Source organism: Gopherus flavomarginatus, chromosome 4, assembly GCF_025201925.1.
Source record: "Gopherus flavomarginatus isolate rGopFla2 chromosome 4, rGopFla2.mat.asm, whole genome shotgun sequence".
NCBI lineage: Eukaryota > Metazoa > Chordata > Testudines > Testudinidae > Gopherus > Gopherus flavomarginatus.
The window spans coordinates 152,045,000-152,066,529 of NC_066620.1; the positions used below are offsets into that span (position 1 = coordinate 152,045,000).

Here is a 21,530-nt window from a genome sequence, read left to right on the forward strand (position 1 = left end):
TCTCTTCCCACAGGAAGTCGCACTTCAAAATTCTTAAATATCACCCATGCTCCTAGCCTCGAGGAGACGTGTTGTTGATCTATTCAAAGTACATCAAACAAAGAACTTGCTTGTCTATAATTATCTGAATGTACGATAATATTTGGTTTGCTTTATGTTCCCAATATTTTTCTTGATAGAATTACTCATTTGAGCTGTTTTTTCCCCAGGGAGCTACCATGTGATTCCCTGATTGGTGATACTGGCACTTCTCATCTTCAGAGCATTTTACGCATTAACCAATTAGCCTCTTGTTGTTAACTCTTCATCATTCTTGTTCCCTTTACCCTCTGCCTCCACCCAGACAAAGCTCTTGAGGTGCTATGCAATGATTCAAAAGTGGAACAGTACGGTATCTAAACAGAATCCTCTCACCAAAAAAGGGTATTTATATACATGCAGAAACAAAGTGCCAACAATTATGTTTTCTGTTTAACCCATTTTAATGGATGGGGAACTAGAATCATTTAAACGTTGGAGGATGGATGGGACAGAAATTGAGGAAGAGCAGATTTCTTTTCCCTAGATGTGTATAGCAAAAATAACCCCCAACACCTCCGCCACCAGCTTAAGACTTAATGTAGGATCTTCTTAAAAGTGAATAGTGGTAAACTGTTAATCCCTATCAGGGTAAAGAAAGTTGAGACTACAAACTTTAGCCATAAGAGCCACAGACAGCATTTGGATGTTGCACCTAAGAGTAGGTATCTCCCAATGCCACCATTAATTAAGGAGATAGTTGCCTGTAGTAAGTTGTTTTAACAAATCATAATTTTGGGTTTGTTGGAGCATTTCATGAACGGAAGTAAAGGATTTTCTTTTAAACTGGTTTATCAAGCTTCTCAGGGTGGAGGGTTTGCAGTGGAAATTAGTGATGTGCAAACATGGCTAGTACAAAGAAACAAGCCACATAGTATTTATTTTTTTTATAGCTGACCATTTTTTCTTTTCTCAATTTCACTGAAACCAAATGCATAGGGTGAATAACTTGCATCTCCAAGAAAAGAGGTAAATTGGGATTTGAGCCTTTGGAAAGGCAGGGTTTAAGAAGCTTACCCAGTGACCAGACATCCCCCATGCAAGTAAAGGATCCCATAAACAGAGTACACAATTAGTTAAGTAGTGTTCTGTACTTGTGTAGTTTTTCAAATTTTCTAGTCCATTAAAGCATTTCTTCTTTAAGAATATTTGTGCTGTTCAGTCTTTGAAGGAAAGGGAAGTGCACTCTGTATGGAGACTTGATTTCCTTGTGTTGTTCCCAGATTAACTTTTAATCACTAAAAAAGGTGTTTTCATATTAGAGGTAATATTAGTTGATAAGGTAGACTTGAATGCCTATGCTAGTCTATATATTGATGATGGCACTACTTTTTTGAATGATGGGTATTTTGACTTTTTGTCTCCAGTCTTCTCCAGCCACAACTGTTACATCTCCTAATTCTACCCCAGCAAAAAGTATTGATACCTCTCCACCAGTTGATCTCTTTGCAACTTCATCTACAGCAGCTCCAGTCAGGTGAGTTCTGCAATATGTTAATCGTGAACTGTTTTTATGTATTGCCTACAGACCCTTTCCTCATTTCACATTGTGGATTTTAAAAGCTAACAATGTTGCATAGTTCTGAGAAATGCTGTGCCTGCTATACAAATTCCAGATCTCTGGAGTATACCAGTTACAGCTCTACACTTTATCACTGAACTCGCTCACAATTTTTAGTTTACTTAAACATAGCATATTTGTGGAATGGTATGGCATTACAGTTGTAGAAACACTAAATTTATATGACTAATTCCAAGAAAACTGAAATTAGTTCCGTAGCTACTTTGGACAGTATCCAATATCACAACTGTTAAGCACTGCTACTTCATATAAACAAACAAGTTCTGTTTGACTAGAATCATAGAATACCACGGTTTGAAGGGACCTCAGGAGGTCACCTAGTCCAACCCCCAGATCAAAGCAGGACCAATCCCCGGACAGACTTTTGCCCCAAATCCCTAAATACCCCCCCCCCAGGATTGAACTCACAACCCTGGGTTTAGCAGGCTAATGCTCAAACCACTGAGCCATTTCCCGAATATGTTCATGGAACTAGTGTTATCTTAATTTATTGATTTTTATTTCTACTTTGTTAACCTTCAGTATTAATCTTCACATCTAAATAGACATGCTGAACCAAAATTAAATTATTTTTTCACTTCATTCTTTTGAAGGGTGATGTACTGAAATGTGATTAGTTTGTGATACAGTTCTAAAATGAGCCCTTGATATTAATTTTCCATGTTGCCTGTTCAGTACTTGGTGCACAGGTCTATAGTTTCTGACCTAGTGGACAAAAATATTTTGGAAGATAGTTGCTGTGAATGAAGACAGAGCTCTATTCCCATTTGGTCCTAAAAGGGTTTTGATTTTCCTTTTAGAAATTCTGCAGTAGTATTTCCTCTATTGTGCTTTGTCCTACAATATCATTGCAGTTTAATCGTGTCCTCTGGAGACACAGAACAGTATCTGTGTCCAGTCATATAAATAAGTGGTTAGGAACAGTGATGTCCTCTCTCCAGGTGCTGAATACCTTCAGCATTTACTGAGCTAATAGGGGGAGGGATAGCTCAATGGGTTCAGCATTGGCCTGCTAAACCCAAGGTTGTGAGTTCAACCCTTGAGGCGGCCATTTGGGGATTTAGTTGGGGATTGGTCCTGCATTGAGCAGGGGATTGGACTAGATGACCTCTTGAGGTCCCTTCCAACCCTGATAGCCTATGATTCTAAATGCATGTTAAAGGCATTCAGTAGCATCTGAAGGATTAGGTTCTGATCCAGAAAAATACTTGCTTTGCAGTGGTTTGACAGATACCCTAATCTTGTTCACAATGTTTATGCTCTGGTGTAACCTGGAACAGCTTTTACTTTGCAGAATTATACAAACGTCTAATACTACAGATTTGTTTTTATTTTTCTTCTCTTCCCGCCCCCCTTCCCCTCTACCCTCAATAGCACTTCCAAACCATCCAGTGATCTTCTAGATCTTCAGCCAGATTTCACATCTACTGGGCAAGCAGCTCCAACTGCTTCAGCAGGAGCAACTTCGTGGGGAGGTAAAATACCTGTTTGTTCTATGCTGACTTTTTTCCTTTTAATCTCACTCTTAGATTGGCAGCTGAACTGAAACTTTTCTTTCCCTCCTGTTATGAAAAGAAGGAACCATGTTCCAAACTCGCTCACTAGCCTCAGCTGACAAGTCAGTGGAACTCGGGTTGTAGGCTCTTTGCAGTGAAGAATCTTCTAGGTGTGGATGTGCACATCCAAGGGGGAGCCAGAGTGTGCAGCCCAGAGAGTGGGAGGGAACAGCTGGGAAGGAGAGGGTGGAGTGGCGAGGGTGTGGAACAGCCTGGTAGTGTGCTGATTAAGTAGGGATGGGGCATAGGGATAGGAGTCAAAAGACCAGTGTTCTAATCTATACCAGTAGCTCTTCCAGTGACTTGTGATGTGACTACGGGTAAGTCACTTCACAACAGATTTTCTGCAGACAAGTGAGATCTGTAGAAGAAATACACCATGAAAATTCTAAAATATTGGCACTGTTACTTCTTGGATTTGTTAATCCACCCTCGTTCAGTGAGTGGTGATATTTTCAGTTGGCCTGTAAGTGTATTAACAATCCTAGGAGTCCTAAATGTTGAAAACATATATTTCCTGAAATACTTCCAGGTGAACAAAACTGCTGTTGGTAACAGCCTTATTTGCATAGCCATGGTATGCAAAATCCTAAAAAACTTCAGTTTGGGCTAACACTACTCTATATCCAAAACATTTCATGGACTCAAATTCTCTCTCTGAAACTTCTAAGGAAGAAAAGGCCTTTTGGGCAATGTATTTATATATCTGGTCTGTATTTGCTCTGATTTTTGAACTCTTAGAGCAGCAACTCTTGTGAATCTTCTAGCTCTAAAGTTTTCCATATTAACCACTATTTTCAAAGATCTTAAGGCAAGAAAAGAAGACTATGATCAGCTCGTCTAACCTTTTTTCTACATAATACATGCTGTAGAATGTCACCTAGTTATTCCTGCATGAAGCCTGTAACTTTTGGTTAAGTTAGAGCATATCCTTTTTCAAGACATCAAATTGTGATCCAAAGACTTCAAGTGATGGAGAATCCGCCACATCACTACATAAGTTGTTCCAGTGGTTAATTCCCCTCTGTGTTAGATATAACAAGATACAGTGGTTGGGAGCCAGAGCTACACAAATTCACAATTTGTCCCTTCTATGTAGATACTTACAGACAATGATCAAGTTACCTCTTAATCTTCTCTTGGATAAACTGCATAGATGAAGCTTTTTTCATCTTCTTTGGTAAAGCTGGTTTTCTAAACCTCAAGTCATTTTTGTAGTAGTTTTCTGAACTTTTTTCCCATGTGTCCACATTCTTTTTAAAGCATGGATAACAGAACTGGACACAGTATTCCAGTAATAATCTTAATACCATCTAACAATACCTCCTTACTTCTCAATATTCACTCTTGTACATCCAAGGGATGCATTTCCTCTTAGCCATTGCATTGTATTCTAGAATATATTTGTCCCCTCTCCAAGTCTTATAAGTGTGACCTACATTCTTGGTTCTTAGAAGTATGACCTTGCATTAACTATGTTAAAATGTATGTTCAAGTGAGTCCAGCTTACCATGCATTTGAATTCTGTGTGTAGAACTGAGTTGTCCCTGTTGTCTGCTCCACCATTTTTATCATCTGTGGATTTTATTGGCAGTTATCAATGATCTGGAAGTTAACAAGATCTAGATGTGGAATAGCACTGAGTCCAAAACAGATAGCAGTAGGTCCCCATTAAAAATGCCCTCGATGAATGAAGTTTAGTTATTTACAGTTATTTCTTTATCTGTCTAGCCATCTTAGTAACAGATTAAATATGGGCTACATTGGTTTTTGTATAATATTAATTTTTAAGTAGTGTTATGTGGTATCAAGTAAAATATCTTTTAGAAATCTATATATTGTCAACCTATGGCTTTGTCAGCCAAACTTTAATCTCCTTTTAGGCCAAACTTGATTTTATTTTTTATTATCTTTTTCATAAAGATATATTGTCTGAAAAAAAATTATGCAGCCATGCTTTAATTCTGCACCTAGAGTATCCTGTATTGACCTTTCTATGATTTTGTCTTGGATCATGGTAAAGCTAAGCACCCTATAGTTACCCAGGTCATCTTATTTAGCTTTTATAAATACTAGCATATTAGCTTTTATCCAGGCCTCTGGATTTTGTTAAATATCAACACTGCAAACCTCTCAGCCAATTCTTCTAAAAATCCTGAGGTGCCAATTATCTGCAGACTTAAAAATGCTAAAGAGCAATTGTGAATTTAAACATCCTAATTACAGTTGAAGTAGAAAATATTTCATTATCATGTAAATGTCCTCCAACTTGATTATGCATACAGAACAAAAACATTTTTGAACCCTTCTGCCATATCTAAGTCACTGACAATTTTAGCATCTTTGTCTAGTAATGTACCTATAACACAACTAGGATTTGTTTTGTTCCTGATGTAATTTCCTTCTTATTTTCTTCTAACCTACTGAATGTAATCTTTGATATTCTTTTCAACCATTTTATTAGGAAAGCACTTGTTTCAACAACTCATTATTTTTTATTCGAATAAGTCTACTTTACCATTGGCAGTAATACGAATATGGTAACCTGTTAAATATGTAGTAATTCTGTGTGAGATAATATGCTAATTGCAAGGAATAACTCTTTGCCTTACTCTGACACATCCTTCAAGCAATTGGCGAATCCGTTAAAGTATTATGTACTGGAATAGGTTGCTTTTTATATATTTTGTGAGGTTTCTTTATTTTGAAACTGGGATTTATTTTTTCACTCTGGAGGGGTATGATAGGTAAATTTCACTTAATTTAGAATGAGCTCTAAAAATAGCTAAATAGTCAGGACTCCGTAAGAGAATGCAAGCCATCAGTAAATGTATTTTAGAGACTCTTCCTGTTGCTATACTGAAATTTTTACGCTGTGGGGGAATACACTTTCAGAAAAGCTAGGCTTACTTTCTCATGGGGAACTCTGGGCTTCCCATCCACTTCCTTCCTCAATGCTCTTGCATCAGTTATCACAATTCAGCATAGGAAATCAGAATGTATTCTTTTCCGGTATTTGTACAGCTCCACTTGTCAGGTATAGGGAAATTGTTGGAAAGCAACAATAGGTGTTCATGCTTCAATTCCATATACCTCTCTCTGGGTTATGTGCCGCCTGCATGCAAGGCCAAAAGAGCTTGATACTCAAAGTCAGATCAACTCATTAAATGGTCTAGGAATGATTCAGACACAGTTGGGGAGAAATAAAAATTAGATTTCTCCTGATCAGAGTCAAATTTTAAATGGTCACTAGGTAAAATAATTAAAAAGAAACTTATACTGTCCTTAGGTCTTAAAGGTTAATTGTAAACAAAACCCTATTTCACTTCAACTGGCTATGTGGGCTGCCTTGTTTTAAAACAGGGGATGATAGTTCAACAAGGTATATGGTGATTTGCTTTAGGTTTCAAATGTCCATCCCTAGGAGCGGCGCCAGGGTTTCTGGCGCCCTAGGCAGAAGTCAGGGGGCAGCATTTTGTGCGCTCCCCACGGGGCACGTGGGAGCTTCCGGTTCCGTTCCCATCGTGCCACCAAAGAAGGACCTTCCGCCAAAATGCCACAGGCAACAGCGGCAGTTATTGAGCTGCTCAATTGCCTGCCGCTGTTTTCCGCGGCACATCAGCAGAAGGTCCTTCGGCAGTGGCGTGATGGGAACGGAACCGGAAGCTCCCATGCGCCCCATGGGAAGCGCACAAAATGCCACCCCCCGGATTCTGGCGCCCTAGGAAACGGCCTTTGGTGGCCTAATGGAAGCGCCAGCCCCGTCCATCCCCCACTGCTTTTAGTTGTCTCCTTTTTCACTGGTGTTCCAGCATACCTCATACTACACATCACAACCACCACTGAACTCTGTAAGAATAGGGACTGCCTGAAAGTATTGTTGATCATAGTATGCCCTTGTCAACTTCATATCTTTACAATATAAAATAACAATAATAAACTAAAGAGAGTTTGAGATGGGATGCTCAAGTATGGAGTATTTCACCATTCACATGAACCCTGTGCTACAGTTGAAGTGAGTTCTTCTAGAATGAAGACATGAACAGAGCAGAAAAAATTGGACAAATGAAATTTATAACTGGTCAAGACTCTTCATTCTCCAGACCTCCTTCCTTTGCATCAGTCTCTCACAAGTATTGAGAAGTTGACAATCTACTCATGTCTTCATATGCTAACATACTCCTTTCGTTCAGCAATGCCAAGCAGTTGTAATATGTGAACCAAAAGTTTTGACATTCTCTTGAAGCTTGTAACATCCTCTTGTAGGATTCCAGAAACTTAAGTCTCTAGGCTTCAAACCTAGGCTAATTTTATATGCTGAAAGAAGTTTAGAAAAACAGATCTAGAGATAGGGAAAAGAAACCATGAAACTAAAGAAGAGAATAGCTGTTGTGGCTAAGAGTCTGTTTTTATTTTCAGAGTTTAAGGCACATCAGAAACTTTGTTTCTAGTACAGTGTCATAATCTATATCATACGTGGTCACACAAACTGTTTTAATGGTGATTTGGATTTTAAAATGTATCTGCACTTTAATATTGCTTTTTGAAAATTTCTCCCTCTTTTGCTTAGTTTCACTGTAGCTGCCATGCTTCCATTTATTATACAAACTTTTCCATAGCTACAGGTGCAATAATCTGCTTTCATTTTTCTGTGGCAGTAGGTTTTAATAGAGCAAGGTTTGAGAAATAAAAATTGCAGAATTAATGGAACATAATGTACCAAATGGAATGTAGGGAAGAGTGAGCAAGCGAAGAGGAAATGTGCTGAAGGAATGCAGTGTATTACTAAGGCAGGGGTCGGCAGCCTTCAGCACGGGGCCTGGCAGGGTAATCCGCCGGCGGGCTGCGAGACATTTTATTTACGTTGACCGTCTGCAGGAATGGTTCCCCCACAGCTCCCAGTGGCCACTGTTTGCCGATCCTGGCCAATGGGAGCTGCGGGAAGCGGCGTGGGTTGCATGGACATGCTGGCCACCATTTTTTGCAGCTCCAATTGGCTGGGGATGGGGCACTGCAGCCACTGGGAGCTGCGGGGTGCAGTTCCTGGAGATGGTCAATGTAAACAAAATGCCTCACAGCCTGCCGGCAGATCACACTGATGGGCCGCATGCCAAAGGTTGCAGACCCCTGTACTAAGGATTCAGTAGATTAAATTTTGCAGTTTCTTGGACCTCTGTGATGAGAATTTACTTACATTCTTCTCCATTTCTAATTAACACAAACTTGAGAACAGACCACTCTTTTGAGCCTTTCCCTATTTGTTTCTGAAATCTTAGGCACTTTGAAAAATCCCACCCTAAATGACACGTGATCCCAAGTTAGCCACCTCGGGTGTGTCTACACTGCAATTAGACACCCATGACTGGCCCATGCCAGCTGACTTGGGTTTGGGCTAAGAGACTGTTGAATTGTAGTATAGACATTCAAGCTCTGGCTACAGCACAGGCTCTGGGCCTTCCTACTTCAGAGTCCCAGAGCAGTCAGTTGGCATGGGCCAGCGGTAGGTAGCTAATTGTAGTGTAGACATACCCTCAGGTGCTTTTGGAAGTTCAACCCTTTAATTTCTGCATTGTCTATGATTATTAGACTTGCAAAGGGAATGATTGATTAAAAGAAGTGAAGCAATGCTGCAAACTATGTCTACTGAAACAATATATAGTATGTGGGTATGATTCATTCCTCTGGAAAGTGTCCCAAATGTTAACTGTTCAGTTGTGTTTCTTGATGCCATGTTTTCCTTGGACATGTAAATTTTTCCTTGCAAATATTTTATGGTCCCTACAACATCACAATATCATGAAATGTTAAAGTAGATTAATTTTAAACTGTGACCTAATACTCAACTTTTGATAATTTCACAGCTTCATTCCTCTGTTCCACAAAAATATCTGTAACGGCAGTAAGTATAAAAAGCAGTAAAACATTATTTTTAAATCTTGCATTCTTAAATAGTTGCAGTGTTTTCTCTTTAATTGCTTTATAAAACAATAATTGAAACTCTTTTTTTTTACAAGGTTTTAGTAGGCTACCATGCTGGAAAATTAGGAGGCTTCAGTACAATATAATCAACTATAAATTAGTGAGGTAACAAATTGGTTATGTGTCAGTATAGACAAATGCAAGGTGTAACTGTTTCAACAGCAATATCTCAAGTCAGGCTTTCAAAGCTCAGCCAGGTATGCAGTGATATGTTTTTTAATATACCTCTTGCTACTGTTGTAAATTCTTTTATGGAAGGAAGTATGCCTCTTGACTATCTCAAGTTAAAAAAAAAAAAAAAAAGAAAAAAAACTTAAATATGTTTGGATTTTTTCCTACCAGTGCATCTAATTCTGTGAATATTCCTCTGGTCTTTGTAATAGGAATTCGGCAGTAAATACTTCATTTCTACAGAGCAGGAACTTTCTTTTTATAACAATGTCTGATGTAAAGGGTTTGTTATATAATACAAAGGGACCATAACTATGTATGTTTGGGTCATGCTACATGTACTTATAGTGTTCCTCTACACTAACTTTTCTTCAGGGAAGAATTTTTAATGACTGTATTGGCCCATATACTACATGTGTGTGCCATTAGCTTGTGCTCAGTATGTTTTTTAGACTAAAGCTGTGGGCAGACTAGTAAAGAGTTGATTTAAAACAAGAAATCTAAACCAATAGTGTCACAGCCAGTGGATTTTGCATCATTGTAAAGATGAGTTGGAACTACATAGTCACTCCTTTCTGTCTTATTGAAGTTAAAGGTTTTTACTCCTTGCATCTCTGTAGTGAAAGGTTATAAGAGCTACTGTTTTTGTGAAGCTGAGAAGTCTTTTATTTTGCAGTTTTGACTATCAAAGTGCAGTTGAGAACTGTAAGTACCCAGTGGTATTGTGATACAGTAGAGCTGCCCTGATGTGTAATAATCTTAGGGTGACCACATAGCAAGGGTGAAAAATCAGGACAGGGGATGGGGGCACAATTGGCACCTATATAAGACACAGCCCCAAATATGGGGACTGTCCCTATAAAATCAATACGTCTGGTCACCCTAAATAATCCAAAAGTCACTGGCAAATACCAGTTACGTTAGTTGGTTATATTTTAAACTAAATCAAAACAGGAAGGGGAATGCTTCCTGCACCAGCAGGAGGAGGAGGAGGTGTGGGGGAGTCTGCTCACCCAAGTTACATAGACAGGGAGCCTTTTTAAAATCTAAAGGAACTGTGTCCACGTCTCCCTCTTCATTATTTTAACCCTTGACTTCAGTGAAGAAGACAACAGCAGCATTGAGTAGGGCCCTACCAAATTCACAGCCATGAAATCTGGTCTTCCTCCCCCATGAAATCTGGTATTGTATGATTTTTACCCTATAGTATACAGATTTCACAGGGGAGACCAGTTTTTCTCAAATTGGGATTCTTGACTCAAAAGTGAGTTGCAGTGGGGTCGCAAGGTTATTTTAAGGGGGGGAGTCGCGGTATGGCCACCATTACTTCTGCAGTGCCTTCAGAGCTGGGTGGCCAGAGAGTGGTGGCTGTTGGTTGGGCACCCAGCTTTGAAGGCAGCATCCACCCTGCTAGCAGCAGTGCAGAAGTAAGGGTGGCAATACCATACCACGCCATCCTTGTGTCTGCTGCTGCTGCTGCTGGCAGTGGCTGTGCCTGCAGAGCTCCGCTCCGGGCCAGCAGCCTCCACTCTCTAGCTGCCTGGCTCTGATGGCAGCACCACCGCCAACAGCAGCACAGAAGTGTAAGGGTAGTAGTACCACAAACCTCCCACCCCACCCCCAGCTCCTTTTTCAGTCAGGATCCCTACAGTTACAGCAGCATGAAATTTCAGATTCAAATAGCTGAAATCAAGAAACGTATTATTTTTTAAAATTCTATGACCAAGAAGTTCACCAAAATGGATCATGAATTTGGTAGGGCCAAATGAGGAGAGTCTGAAGACTGCAAGAAGTTCAGAGCCAGCCAAAACGTCTTGCAACTTTTAATGTTTGTTTCTATATCTGACATTTTGTTAGTAAATCACAGATGTTACTTTATGAAATGACAAAGGAGGCATGCTCATTAAGGGCTCGGGGGGGGTGGGGGGGAGATGCATATACTAAAAGATGTGACTGTAGCTGCAGGTGCACATATTTACTATGTTAGAAGCTACAATGGTCTCAATTTTAGAGTGAAAGTTTTTTTTCCCACAGATACTACACTTAGTTTCTATCTTAAGTGAAACAGAAGCTTTGGTACTTTAATTTCACTGTCCATAGCTGTTAAAAAATGCCAATTTTTTGATGGAGATCACTGAATCACGTAGCTGTTAGGGGGCTTATTCCTTCACTCTCTGTTCCCTGGTCCTTCTCGCATGAACAGAGAGCAACAATACCTGAAGTCCAAAGGTGCAAACAATTCGATATTTGTTGGAGTGAACTTCCAGCAAGCATGATTACAGTTTCCTTCCTCAGTGTCCCCACCTTCCCAGCTCTGACGCCAGAGAGCATTGCCTGTATCCCTGTTCCCATTTCCCACCCCCTTAGCAAAACATTATTCCAATTTCCCACTCCACCCCACTTCCTGATTGACTGACTGCATACTATATAGCAGGGGTAGGCAACCTATGGCACGCGTTCCGCCTTTGGCATGCGAACTGATTTTCAGCGGCACTCACACTGCCCAGGTCCTGGCCACCGGTCCAGGAGGCTCTGCATTTTAATTTAATTTTAAATTAAGCTTCTTAAAACATTTTACAAACCTTATTTACTCTACATACAACAGTAGTTTAGTTTATGTATTGCAGACTTATAGAAAGAGACCTTCTAAAAACGTTAAAATGTATGACTGGCACGCGAAACCTTAAATTAGAGTGAATAAATGAAGACTCGGCGCAGCACTTCTGAGAGGTTGCCGCTCCCTGCTATGTAGTGAAACTTGAGTTCTGCTTAGCTGTACCTTAACCAATCATTTTACTGAAATTTAACTGACCAATCCTAACATATGGTAACATGCTTATCTAACCAATTATATCCCACCATCTTAATTGGTTTACACACAACAAAATTAATTATACAGCAGACAGAAACAGTCACAGAACCAGACAGAGACCATGCAAATAAACAATAGCAAAGTGGAAACTGTAATGACAAAACAATACAGAAGTAAGGATTTCACAACTACATCTATAAAGATATAAGGATTTCCCAGCTGTCTATTGATAAATGAGTTCTTACCAAACAGAAAAGTATCAAACTAAATTGCCTTTTACATCTTCTAGGCTTCCCTTTATCTGGAGGTGATAGATCGGATCACCTTTTTAACAACCCAAAATTGCCTTATTTCACTGACTGGTGAGGATGTGACCGTTCTCTTCCCAGCTTGTGGCTGCCCGAACTGTTTAGTCAAAGGCCTTAGCCTAAGAGCAAGGCTTTAGACTATCATAGTGAGATAAGGCCTATAAACGTGCAGACTGTGATTTTGATTCTTGTTTTATACCTCTATAACTAGCTAAGTGATAAGAATACACCTAAATTCTTAAAGTATAGGCCTTTGCAGACAGGCCTGAATATCTGTATCCTAACAATAGCCACTGCTGTTTTTAACAGATGTGTTGAGAGATGCTACAAAGATTGACATATGCTTCCTATTAGAAGGCTGATCTTATAGGTAAAGGCTCTTAGTCTCCTTTTCATGATAGTTCATCTTAATTGAATCTTCTAAATCAGACGGCAAGCACAGTTTGTGGCAGGAACCATGGCAAGCTTTAATCTGACTCTTTCAATGTGCTCCAAGTCTGACTGCTCTAGAAGAGGATGGCAGTTTTCATATTAACTCAACAGTAGGCTTTTCTAAAACAAATACCTCTCTTGCCTTTTGAAAATCTGGCACTTGGAGACATAAAACTAAAAAAGACTTCATGGGTCATTGCATTAGCAGGCAACGATGTTGTATAATCCCTTTCTTAAATTTATCAAGCACTTGCTGGCTAATGATCTGAAGGTGAAAGTCTCTGCATCCCATTATTGCATCCCTGAGCCATTCACTCCAGCTATCAGTTATCACATGTGGTATTTTTCTGAACACTTGGTAACAACTTGTTTTGCCCCCTCTTGCATATTGTGCATTCTAACCAACACTTTTCCCCACGTATGTATGAAATCGCAACACATCTTTTGAATAGAAATACAGGACTTTTTTCTTCCCCCTCACCCCCCTGCCCTCCGTAATACTACAGTCTTTTTGCTGGTGACAGTGAAGATTGCCACTCACATTTTTTGTCTATCACCACAGGAGGGCTTGTTCATTTCAGGCTTCCACTATTCAGTCTTCTCTTGTGTCCCAGTTAGGGGTGGATTTGACAATCTTATGTGCCTTTTTCTATTCCATCCACATGCATCCAGGACCATATCTGATAACATCCCAGCCTGCTTATACTGGGCAATCAGTTTCAGGGTTCTGGTAATCCATATGTGGTATTCCAGTTCCCCATAATTACATTTCCAACAATTAACCTCATTGATGTATTGAAATTATTGTGTTATCTCTTTTTTGCAAAAAGCTTCTAGATGCTACTGTCCATTTGCAGTTTACCTATTCATTATAAGATGAAGATAGAGATTGTAAACTAGGCCACACTCTAAGCCCTTAATGCTTAGGACCTATAACCAAACCTACTTTAGTTACATATATTTTGGTTCTTCTACTTGCTGTTACAGCTTCAGTAACTTCCTTTAGTTTACCCAAAACCAGAGACCCCCCAAGATCCAGTCACTGGTCAATAGTAACCTAAAAATCACGTCTGGTTTTGAGGCATATCTAGTTATACATCTTAACAAGACATACTTTGCCAAAGTACTTACACCTTTTGGGAGACTTTGCTTCCTTTCTAATGCAGCTGGATTTTTTCTAATGCAAAACACTTCAAATACCATACAGTGAACTCCAAACCACTTGTACTGTGTATTAATCACCATCGTGAACTTCTTTATGGAAAGCGTAAAACAAAAAATTCATATAGGATGCATGAGTGGTATCCTGAAGCAATTGATATAGAATGTTTTTGAATTATCTAATTTTGTCACTTAATTCTGCTCTAGTTTGTGCTTATGTGCTGGAAGTAGGGCTGGTTGGGGCACTTCCACACTCCCTGACTTGAAGTGATTCCCATCATACAGGGTTTACAGTTTGATTCAATGACTCTCAGCATCTCCACTGTACAAACTGTTCTAGCACTCCTGAATGTGTGCCTTTTTGTATAAATTTGGGATGAAGCATGGATATAAAAATACCTCTCTTTTTGCTTCCTCATTTTGTACATTGTCCTATTGCTAAAATGTTTACTCTGATGTAAAATTTAGAATTTGAGCATAATCATTTAATTCTGATAGGAAAAGACCACTTGATATTCAGTTAGATTTCCACAGAGTAGTTCAATTTCCACCCAAAACTGACAAGTTGAAATGACAAAATAAAAAGTTTATATTTGAAGACTCCAATTGGCTATAGATAGTTCGCTACATCATTTTCTGTCTTGCAGTGTGCGTTTTTTAAAATGACTCAGTTTGGATAACTAACTTCTTTTAACATGAACTCTAGTCTTGAATCCAAACATTGTTAACCAGCCAGTCCAGTGTCTTTTGTGTGTGTGTATGTACATTGTTTCTGGATGAGGGACCAATATGAAGCAGTCTCATAGACCATATGTCATAGCAGGCTTTGAGGAAAGGGGCAGATTATAATTGAATATTTTGTGTGCCAGTTTTTAGAACTGTATTAGTCAAATAGTCCTTATCTCTTTAATTGAGGTTTCATTTTAGTTGGCCATCAGTAGTTATGCAAATCTAAGCAGGAGGAGAATAGTTATCCATAGGTAAGGTATCACTGACAAACCTTAGAGTGACCCATTATCCTGGATAATTCCATTAATCTATTTAGCTGTAAATGTATGGGTTAAAGGCAAGCACTTTGGCTCTTCCATTGCAAAAATAATCTCTTAAATACAGTAGTCTTGAGATCGACAGCAATATGGGAAATAGGGAGACCGGTATAATCTGTGGCAACAAAATACTTAAATTGTTTTCTTGTTCAGTGCCAGTATAGTCCTGGATTTTTAAGAACTGATGTGACTCAAAGTACTTTTCTTACATAGAAAATATTTCAGTTAGCTAAAGCAAACTATTAATCAGCAGTCCATTCAGACTCACTGTTGATAGTGTATTTAATAGAAACTATGTAATGAATGAATTTTGACAAGTGAATCAAAATTCCGTGCACCAGTGGTTAAGTAACTGAATCAAGCTATTAAAGAAATGGATTCAGTTTCACGTCAGGCTATTCACTTAAGTCTTTACTTTCACCTTTCAAAGTTCCTAAAATTAGACTTTCCTGTATAAGCTCAATTCAAGTTCTTTGGCATGTCTGGGTAGACTGGCATACTATTGATTGAATTGTTCAGAAGTTGTTTCACGTGTGTGGCTAATGTACATGTTCACTCTGGCAGTTTTGTTAACTCTCCGATTTCTTTATATTGCTATCATGTAATGGACAATGTTAAAGACCTCTTGGGAGAGGGTGAGTAACACTTTTTTTTTCTAAGCTTCTTTTAATAGAGAATTGTTAATATTATATTAACAGCTGTCTTTGCTTCTTGGAGTCTAGTGGTTTTTTTCCCCTTCTCTTCCGCTCACTATTTCCATTTGGTCTTCGTATATGGTTGCATATAGACAATCTGGCAGCGCTTTCCAGTGTTACTTCTGAGCCACAGATTTCAGATCCATTTGCTCCAGAGCCTAGCCCAACTACTGCTACAACTACTGAAATTGCAACTGCTTCAGCTTCTGCTACAACTACAACAACCATTACTGCTGTCACTGCTGAAGTGGATCTCTTTGGAGGTTAGTATCGTTGCTGTAATGCTGCAATTTATACAGGAAGAATAAGCCATCTTGAAATCATCAACTTTTGTAGTCTAACTAAAAACTTGATCTTGTGGTGTCTGGAAGCCCAAATTATTCAAGTAATTAGATATATTTGAGTGGAACTTACAGATTAAAGTATTTTCTGGGTTGGTTTTTTTTTTGGTCATTGTACATTCTGAAAGACTTTCCCTTTTCTGTGTGCAGGTTTCCTTTTTGCATATCCCCTGTGGAGGGGGGACATAAAATAGGATACATGTTCAACTGGGTTCTAAGCTTAACTCTTACGTCACCAATTATAGAACTAACAATTAACGTTAAAAATTAAATAGTGGAAGGATTTAAAAAAAAATAAGCCCACTCATCTGCAGATCTGCGTTCTTATACTGTAAGTGAACCTAAGACCTTTTTCACTGAAATGTATAGGCTCATGTCCCTAAAATTACCAGTGCTCTACAGCTGTTTGTCACTGTACTTAATTGGCACACTCAGAGACCCACGTTGTGCTATTCTTTGACCCTTTCTTTAAATTCTAGTAATCTAGTCCTAAATTTTCTTGTATTTCAGAAGGCTTTGTTGAAGTTTTTTGTTGAAAGTAAACCCTAAAAAGTGTTTTGAAAACAAAATTGTCACTGACTGGCATAATTGGTGCCTTTTTCCTAATTTTTTGAATTGCTGCGTAGCTGAGCCAAAAGGGGAATCCTACCCAAAGAGATTCAAATGGCAAATTAAATATCTACTGCTAGACTTTGAGGTAAAACTGAGCCCTTTCTCTGCCTTTTGCCTGGCCAATGGCAGAGTGAGAATATCTGTAGCCTGGTGGCTAGTGCACTCAGGCTGTGGGAGACCCAATTTCAAGTCTCTGCTCCAATTATATAGAGTGGAACAGCTTCAAAAGGAGAGATTAGAAGAACCAGATCAGAATGTTTATATTATATACAGGCCATTGGCTAGGGCATTTCCCTGCAATTGAGAGACCAGAGTCCAAATCCCTTCTCTCCATCTGATGTGGATGGAGGAATTGAACCCAGATATCCCACATCCCAGGTAAGTGCCGTAACCAGTGAGAGAGAATCTATAAGAGTAGCAGCACCACCTCCTCCCATTTTGTAAGTCTAGTTCTAGTCTTTGCTCTTGTCAAAATAGCTGAAATTGAATGGCTGAAATGTAACTCAATTTGTTGAGTTACATTTTTAAAATGTATCGGTTTGGATTTGGTGAAAACTATTTTTGGCAAATGTGATGTGAATTGGCAAATAGTTTTGGTCAACCCAAACTTATTTTTCAGTGATAAAACTATTTGCCAAAAATTCACCCAGCTCTGGCTTCTGCCTCTATGTGCTTGTTGGCTTGAGTTCTTTGACATCCCTTCTACAGAATCTAATTACCTTTTCTTTATAAACTTTAAAGAAAGGTCCTGTGAAATCCATGCCCCAAGGAAATTAATTGTGTTATTGAGGAATGTTTGGTTTTACATTAGAACTTTCTGGTAATGTGTCCATCTTCTGTACCCTTGAAGCTTTCTTGGTTGACTAAAGCTATCAATAGTTATGTCTCATTTGGTAAGCGATGATGGTGATTTGTAAGGGCTTAGGCAGGGTTCTGATCATAATCTGATCTTTTCCTATTTCTTTCTGGTTTGTCTTCTCCTCATCACAAGCTTCCCACCCTCCTCAGATTCCCAATCACACAAACATTTACTGGAGTCATCCTCATTTCAAACTTCCGACTCCAGCTAAAATTATTGTATACTTTGCCAAATGGTATTTTGCATGCTAGACTCTGTATCTTCTCTTCTGACTCCTGTACCAGTAAAACTCAGAGGATTGGGAATTTTCTTACTGCAGCTTTTCCAGATTACACAGGATCCACACATGTGCTTGAACCTATTTTATCCTTTTATGAACAGCAAAGGTAAAAAGATTACATTTCTTGTACAGAATTTTTACCCAATACATCTTTCCCATGATTTAAAATCACAGAAGTCCTGGAAGTTCCCAAATCTCTCCTGTCCATATAACCCACTAAATAGGGATTCTTGTTCAGGCGAGCACATGTAAAATAGAATGAGCCTTCATCAGACAGGCAGTTTTTAGATAAACAGACTTGGTTATCTACAGCTACCATTTTAACTGCACAAAAATAGGCAGTCCATAAGCAGTCAAGCCATTTCTCTATACTTCAGACTTCAGCAGTAGCTCTCTGGAATTGCTGAAGTGCTACTCAGCTCCTAGTGAGAAGAAGCTGAGTATTCTATACTACAGGAGGATAAACATTCATGAAGTGCTTTTTCTCTTATAATGGGTTACTTTCTGAAGCGCTCATTACTATTTGTGGCAGAGAAATCTAGGACTGCAATACCTGCCTCAACTTTATGACTCAAGGGGTCCTACTGTAATTTCCAGGAGTCTGAAGGCTACTTCTCATTGAACACAGTTTATACACAGTTCATACAAATGTGTATAAATTATGTATAGCACAGTAAACATACATATTGCTGTAACTATTTTAAAATATATAAATGAGAAATTGAAATGTGAGCTCTAAGATAGTAAAATTATAAATGTATAACTGCATACACTGCAGAAGAACAGTTATTAAATGTTTTACCTATAACATTTTCTTACAATAAATGTATTCCTCAGCAAAGAAGCTGCAAATGTGACTTTCTTTATAGTTCCGCTACTAAATTCAATTTATCAGCTTCATCTGTGCCCTGCAGTTAAAAGAAAATGATGACTGGGGGGACTACCTTTTTGTCTCCATAGGCCATGTTTATAACCTGTATCACGGAGTTTGTTTAAAATGTCTAGCAAGTTAAACAAGTTGACTGTGCGCTGTGTGAAGAACAACTTCCTTGTATTTGTTTTAAACCTGCTTTTTGGTGTTATAAAAATGATTAGCATTCTGAACTATATAGTAGAACATGTCAAGAAACCTTTCTTTTATCACTTCAATGATATTTGGGTCTCAAGCATTTTGAGAAGTTATATCGGAGATTATCTGTAACCATCAGTAGCTACTTTCCATGGATGAACAAGTAATGGTTCTAGACCTCTGTTACCTGGATCTTGTCATTAGAAGAGGATATTGTGAAGAAAAAATTGATAATTTTAAATACTAATCTGCTCAGATCCTAAATGAATAGCCATTTTTTTTCTGCCTTAAGAAATGGTTTACAATTTTTTTTGCCACTTCTTTTTCTGGAAAAAAATATCAAATCTTAAACCATTTCTCTCATAAGAATGGCCACACTGGGTCAGACCAAAGGTCCATCCAGCCCAGTATCCTGTCGGCCAACAGTGGCCAATGCCAGGTGCCCCAGAGGGAGTGAACTTAACAGGCAATGATGAATTGATGTGTCTCATGCCATCCATCTCCACCCTCTGACAAACAGAGGCTAGGGACACCATTCTTTACCCATCCTGGCTAATAGCCATTAATGGACTTAACCTCCATGAATTTATCTAGTTCTCTTTTAAACCGTGTTATAGTCCTAGCCTTCACAACCTCCTCAGGCAAGGAGTTCGACAAGTTGACTGTGCGCTATGTGAAGAAGAACTTCCTTGTATTTGTTTTAAACCTGCTGCCCATTAATTTCATTTTGTGGCCCCTAGTTCTTATATTATGGGAACAAGTAAAAAACTTTTTTCCTTATTCACTTTCTCCACACCACTCGTGATTTTATATACCTCTCATACCCCCCCTTAGTCTCCTCTTTTCCAAGCTGAAAAGTCCTAGCCTCTTTAATCTCACCTCATATGGGACCCATTCCAAACCCCTAATCATTTTAGTTGCCTGTCTCTGAACCTTTCCTAATGCCAATATCTTTTCTGAGATGAGACCATATCTGTACACAGTATTCAAGATGTGAGTCTACCATGGTTTTATATAAGGGCAATAAGATATTCTCCATCTTACTTCTATCCCTTTTTTAATGATTCCTAACATCCTGTTTGCTTTTTTGACTGCTGCTGCACACTGCATGAATGCATTCAGAGAGCTATCCACGGTGACACCAAGATCTTTTTCCTGATTAGCTGTAGCTAAATTAGCCCCCATCATATTGTATGTATAGTTGGGGTTATTTTTTCCAATGTGCATTACTTTACATTTATCCACATTAAGTTTCATTTGCCATTTTGTTGCCCAATCACTTAGTTTTGTGAGATCTTTTTGAAGTTCTTCACAGTCTGCTTTGGTCTTAACTATCTTGAGTAGTTTAGTATCATCAGCAAACTTTACCACTTCACTGTTTATCCCTTTCTCCAGATCATTTATGAATAAGTTGAATAGGATTGGTCCTAGAACTGATCCTTGGGGAACACCACTAGTTACCCCTCTCCATTCTGAAAATTTACCATTTATTCCTACCCTTTGTTCCCTGTCTTTTTAACCAGTTCTCAACCCATGAAAGGATCTTCTCTCTTATCCCATGACAACTTTAATTTACGTAAGAGCTTTCAGTGAGGAACCTTGTCAAAGGCTTTCTGGAAATCTAAGTATCCCCCTTGTCCACAAGTTTGTTGACCCCTTCTAATAGATTAGTAAGACATTTCCCTTTACAGAAACCATGTTGACTTTTGCCCAACAATTTTCCATGTGTCTGACAATTTTATTATTTACTGTTGTTGTTCCAACTAATTTGCCCGGTATTGACGTTAGACATACCAGTCTGTAATTGCCAGGATCACCTCTAGAGCTCCTTTTAAATATTGGCGTTACATTAGCTATCTTCCAGTCATTGGGTACAGAAGCTGATTTAAAGGACAGGTTACAAACCATAGTTAATAGTTCTGCAATTTCACATTTGAGTTCTTTCAGAACTTTTGGATGAATGCCATCTGGTCTCAGTGACATGTTACTGTTAAGTTTATCAATTAATTCCAAAACCTCCTCTGACACTTCAGTCTGTGACAATTACTCAGATTTGTCACCTACAAAGCACGACTCAGGTTTGGGAATCTTCCTAACATCCTCAGCCGTGAAGACTGAAGTAAAGAATTCATTTAGTTCTTCGAGTGATTGCTCATATCCATTCCAGTTAGGTGTGCGTGCACCACGTGAACATTCGTCAGAAACTTTTTACCCTAGCAACACTCGGCGAGTCAGCTGGGCGCCCCCTGGAGTGGCGCCACTATGGCACCAGATATATACCCCAGCCGACCCGGCCACCCTTAAGTTCCTTCTTACCACCCATTTAAGTCGTTGGAACGGTGGAGTGCGGCTTAGCTGACCTCCACCTTCCCTGGCTACTCGTAGTCTTTCTTGTTGTTGTCTTATACATAGTTGTCGTTCTTGTATATAGATAGATTTTAATTGTAAGTTATTAGGTTAATAGTATAATTAGTTACTAGTTAGCAGAGTTCGGGGAATAGCCCCTTCCCCGCACCCGGTACCGGAGCTCCTGCCCGGCTCACCGGGTT

General features: G+C 39.0%; 1 protein-coding gene across 1 annotated transcript in view; it reads left to right on the plus strand.

Moving 5' to 3' along the window:
* The window catches only part of SNAP91 (synaptosome associated protein 91), a 174,233-nt gene that overhangs the window by 90,532 nt on the left and 62,171 nt on the right, over positions 1-21,530 (plus strand). Inside the window, exons 13-16 of the mRNA XM_050950204.1 lie at positions 1,446-1,555; positions 3,035-3,135; positions 15,746-15,760; positions 15,913-16,083. Of these exons, the coding sequence (XP_050806161.1) occupies positions 1,446-1,555; positions 3,035-3,135; positions 15,746-15,760; positions 15,913-16,083 (397 nt within the window). The remainder of the gene's footprint in view (positions 1-1,445; positions 1,556-3,034; positions 3,136-15,745; positions 15,761-15,912; positions 16,084-21,530) is intronic.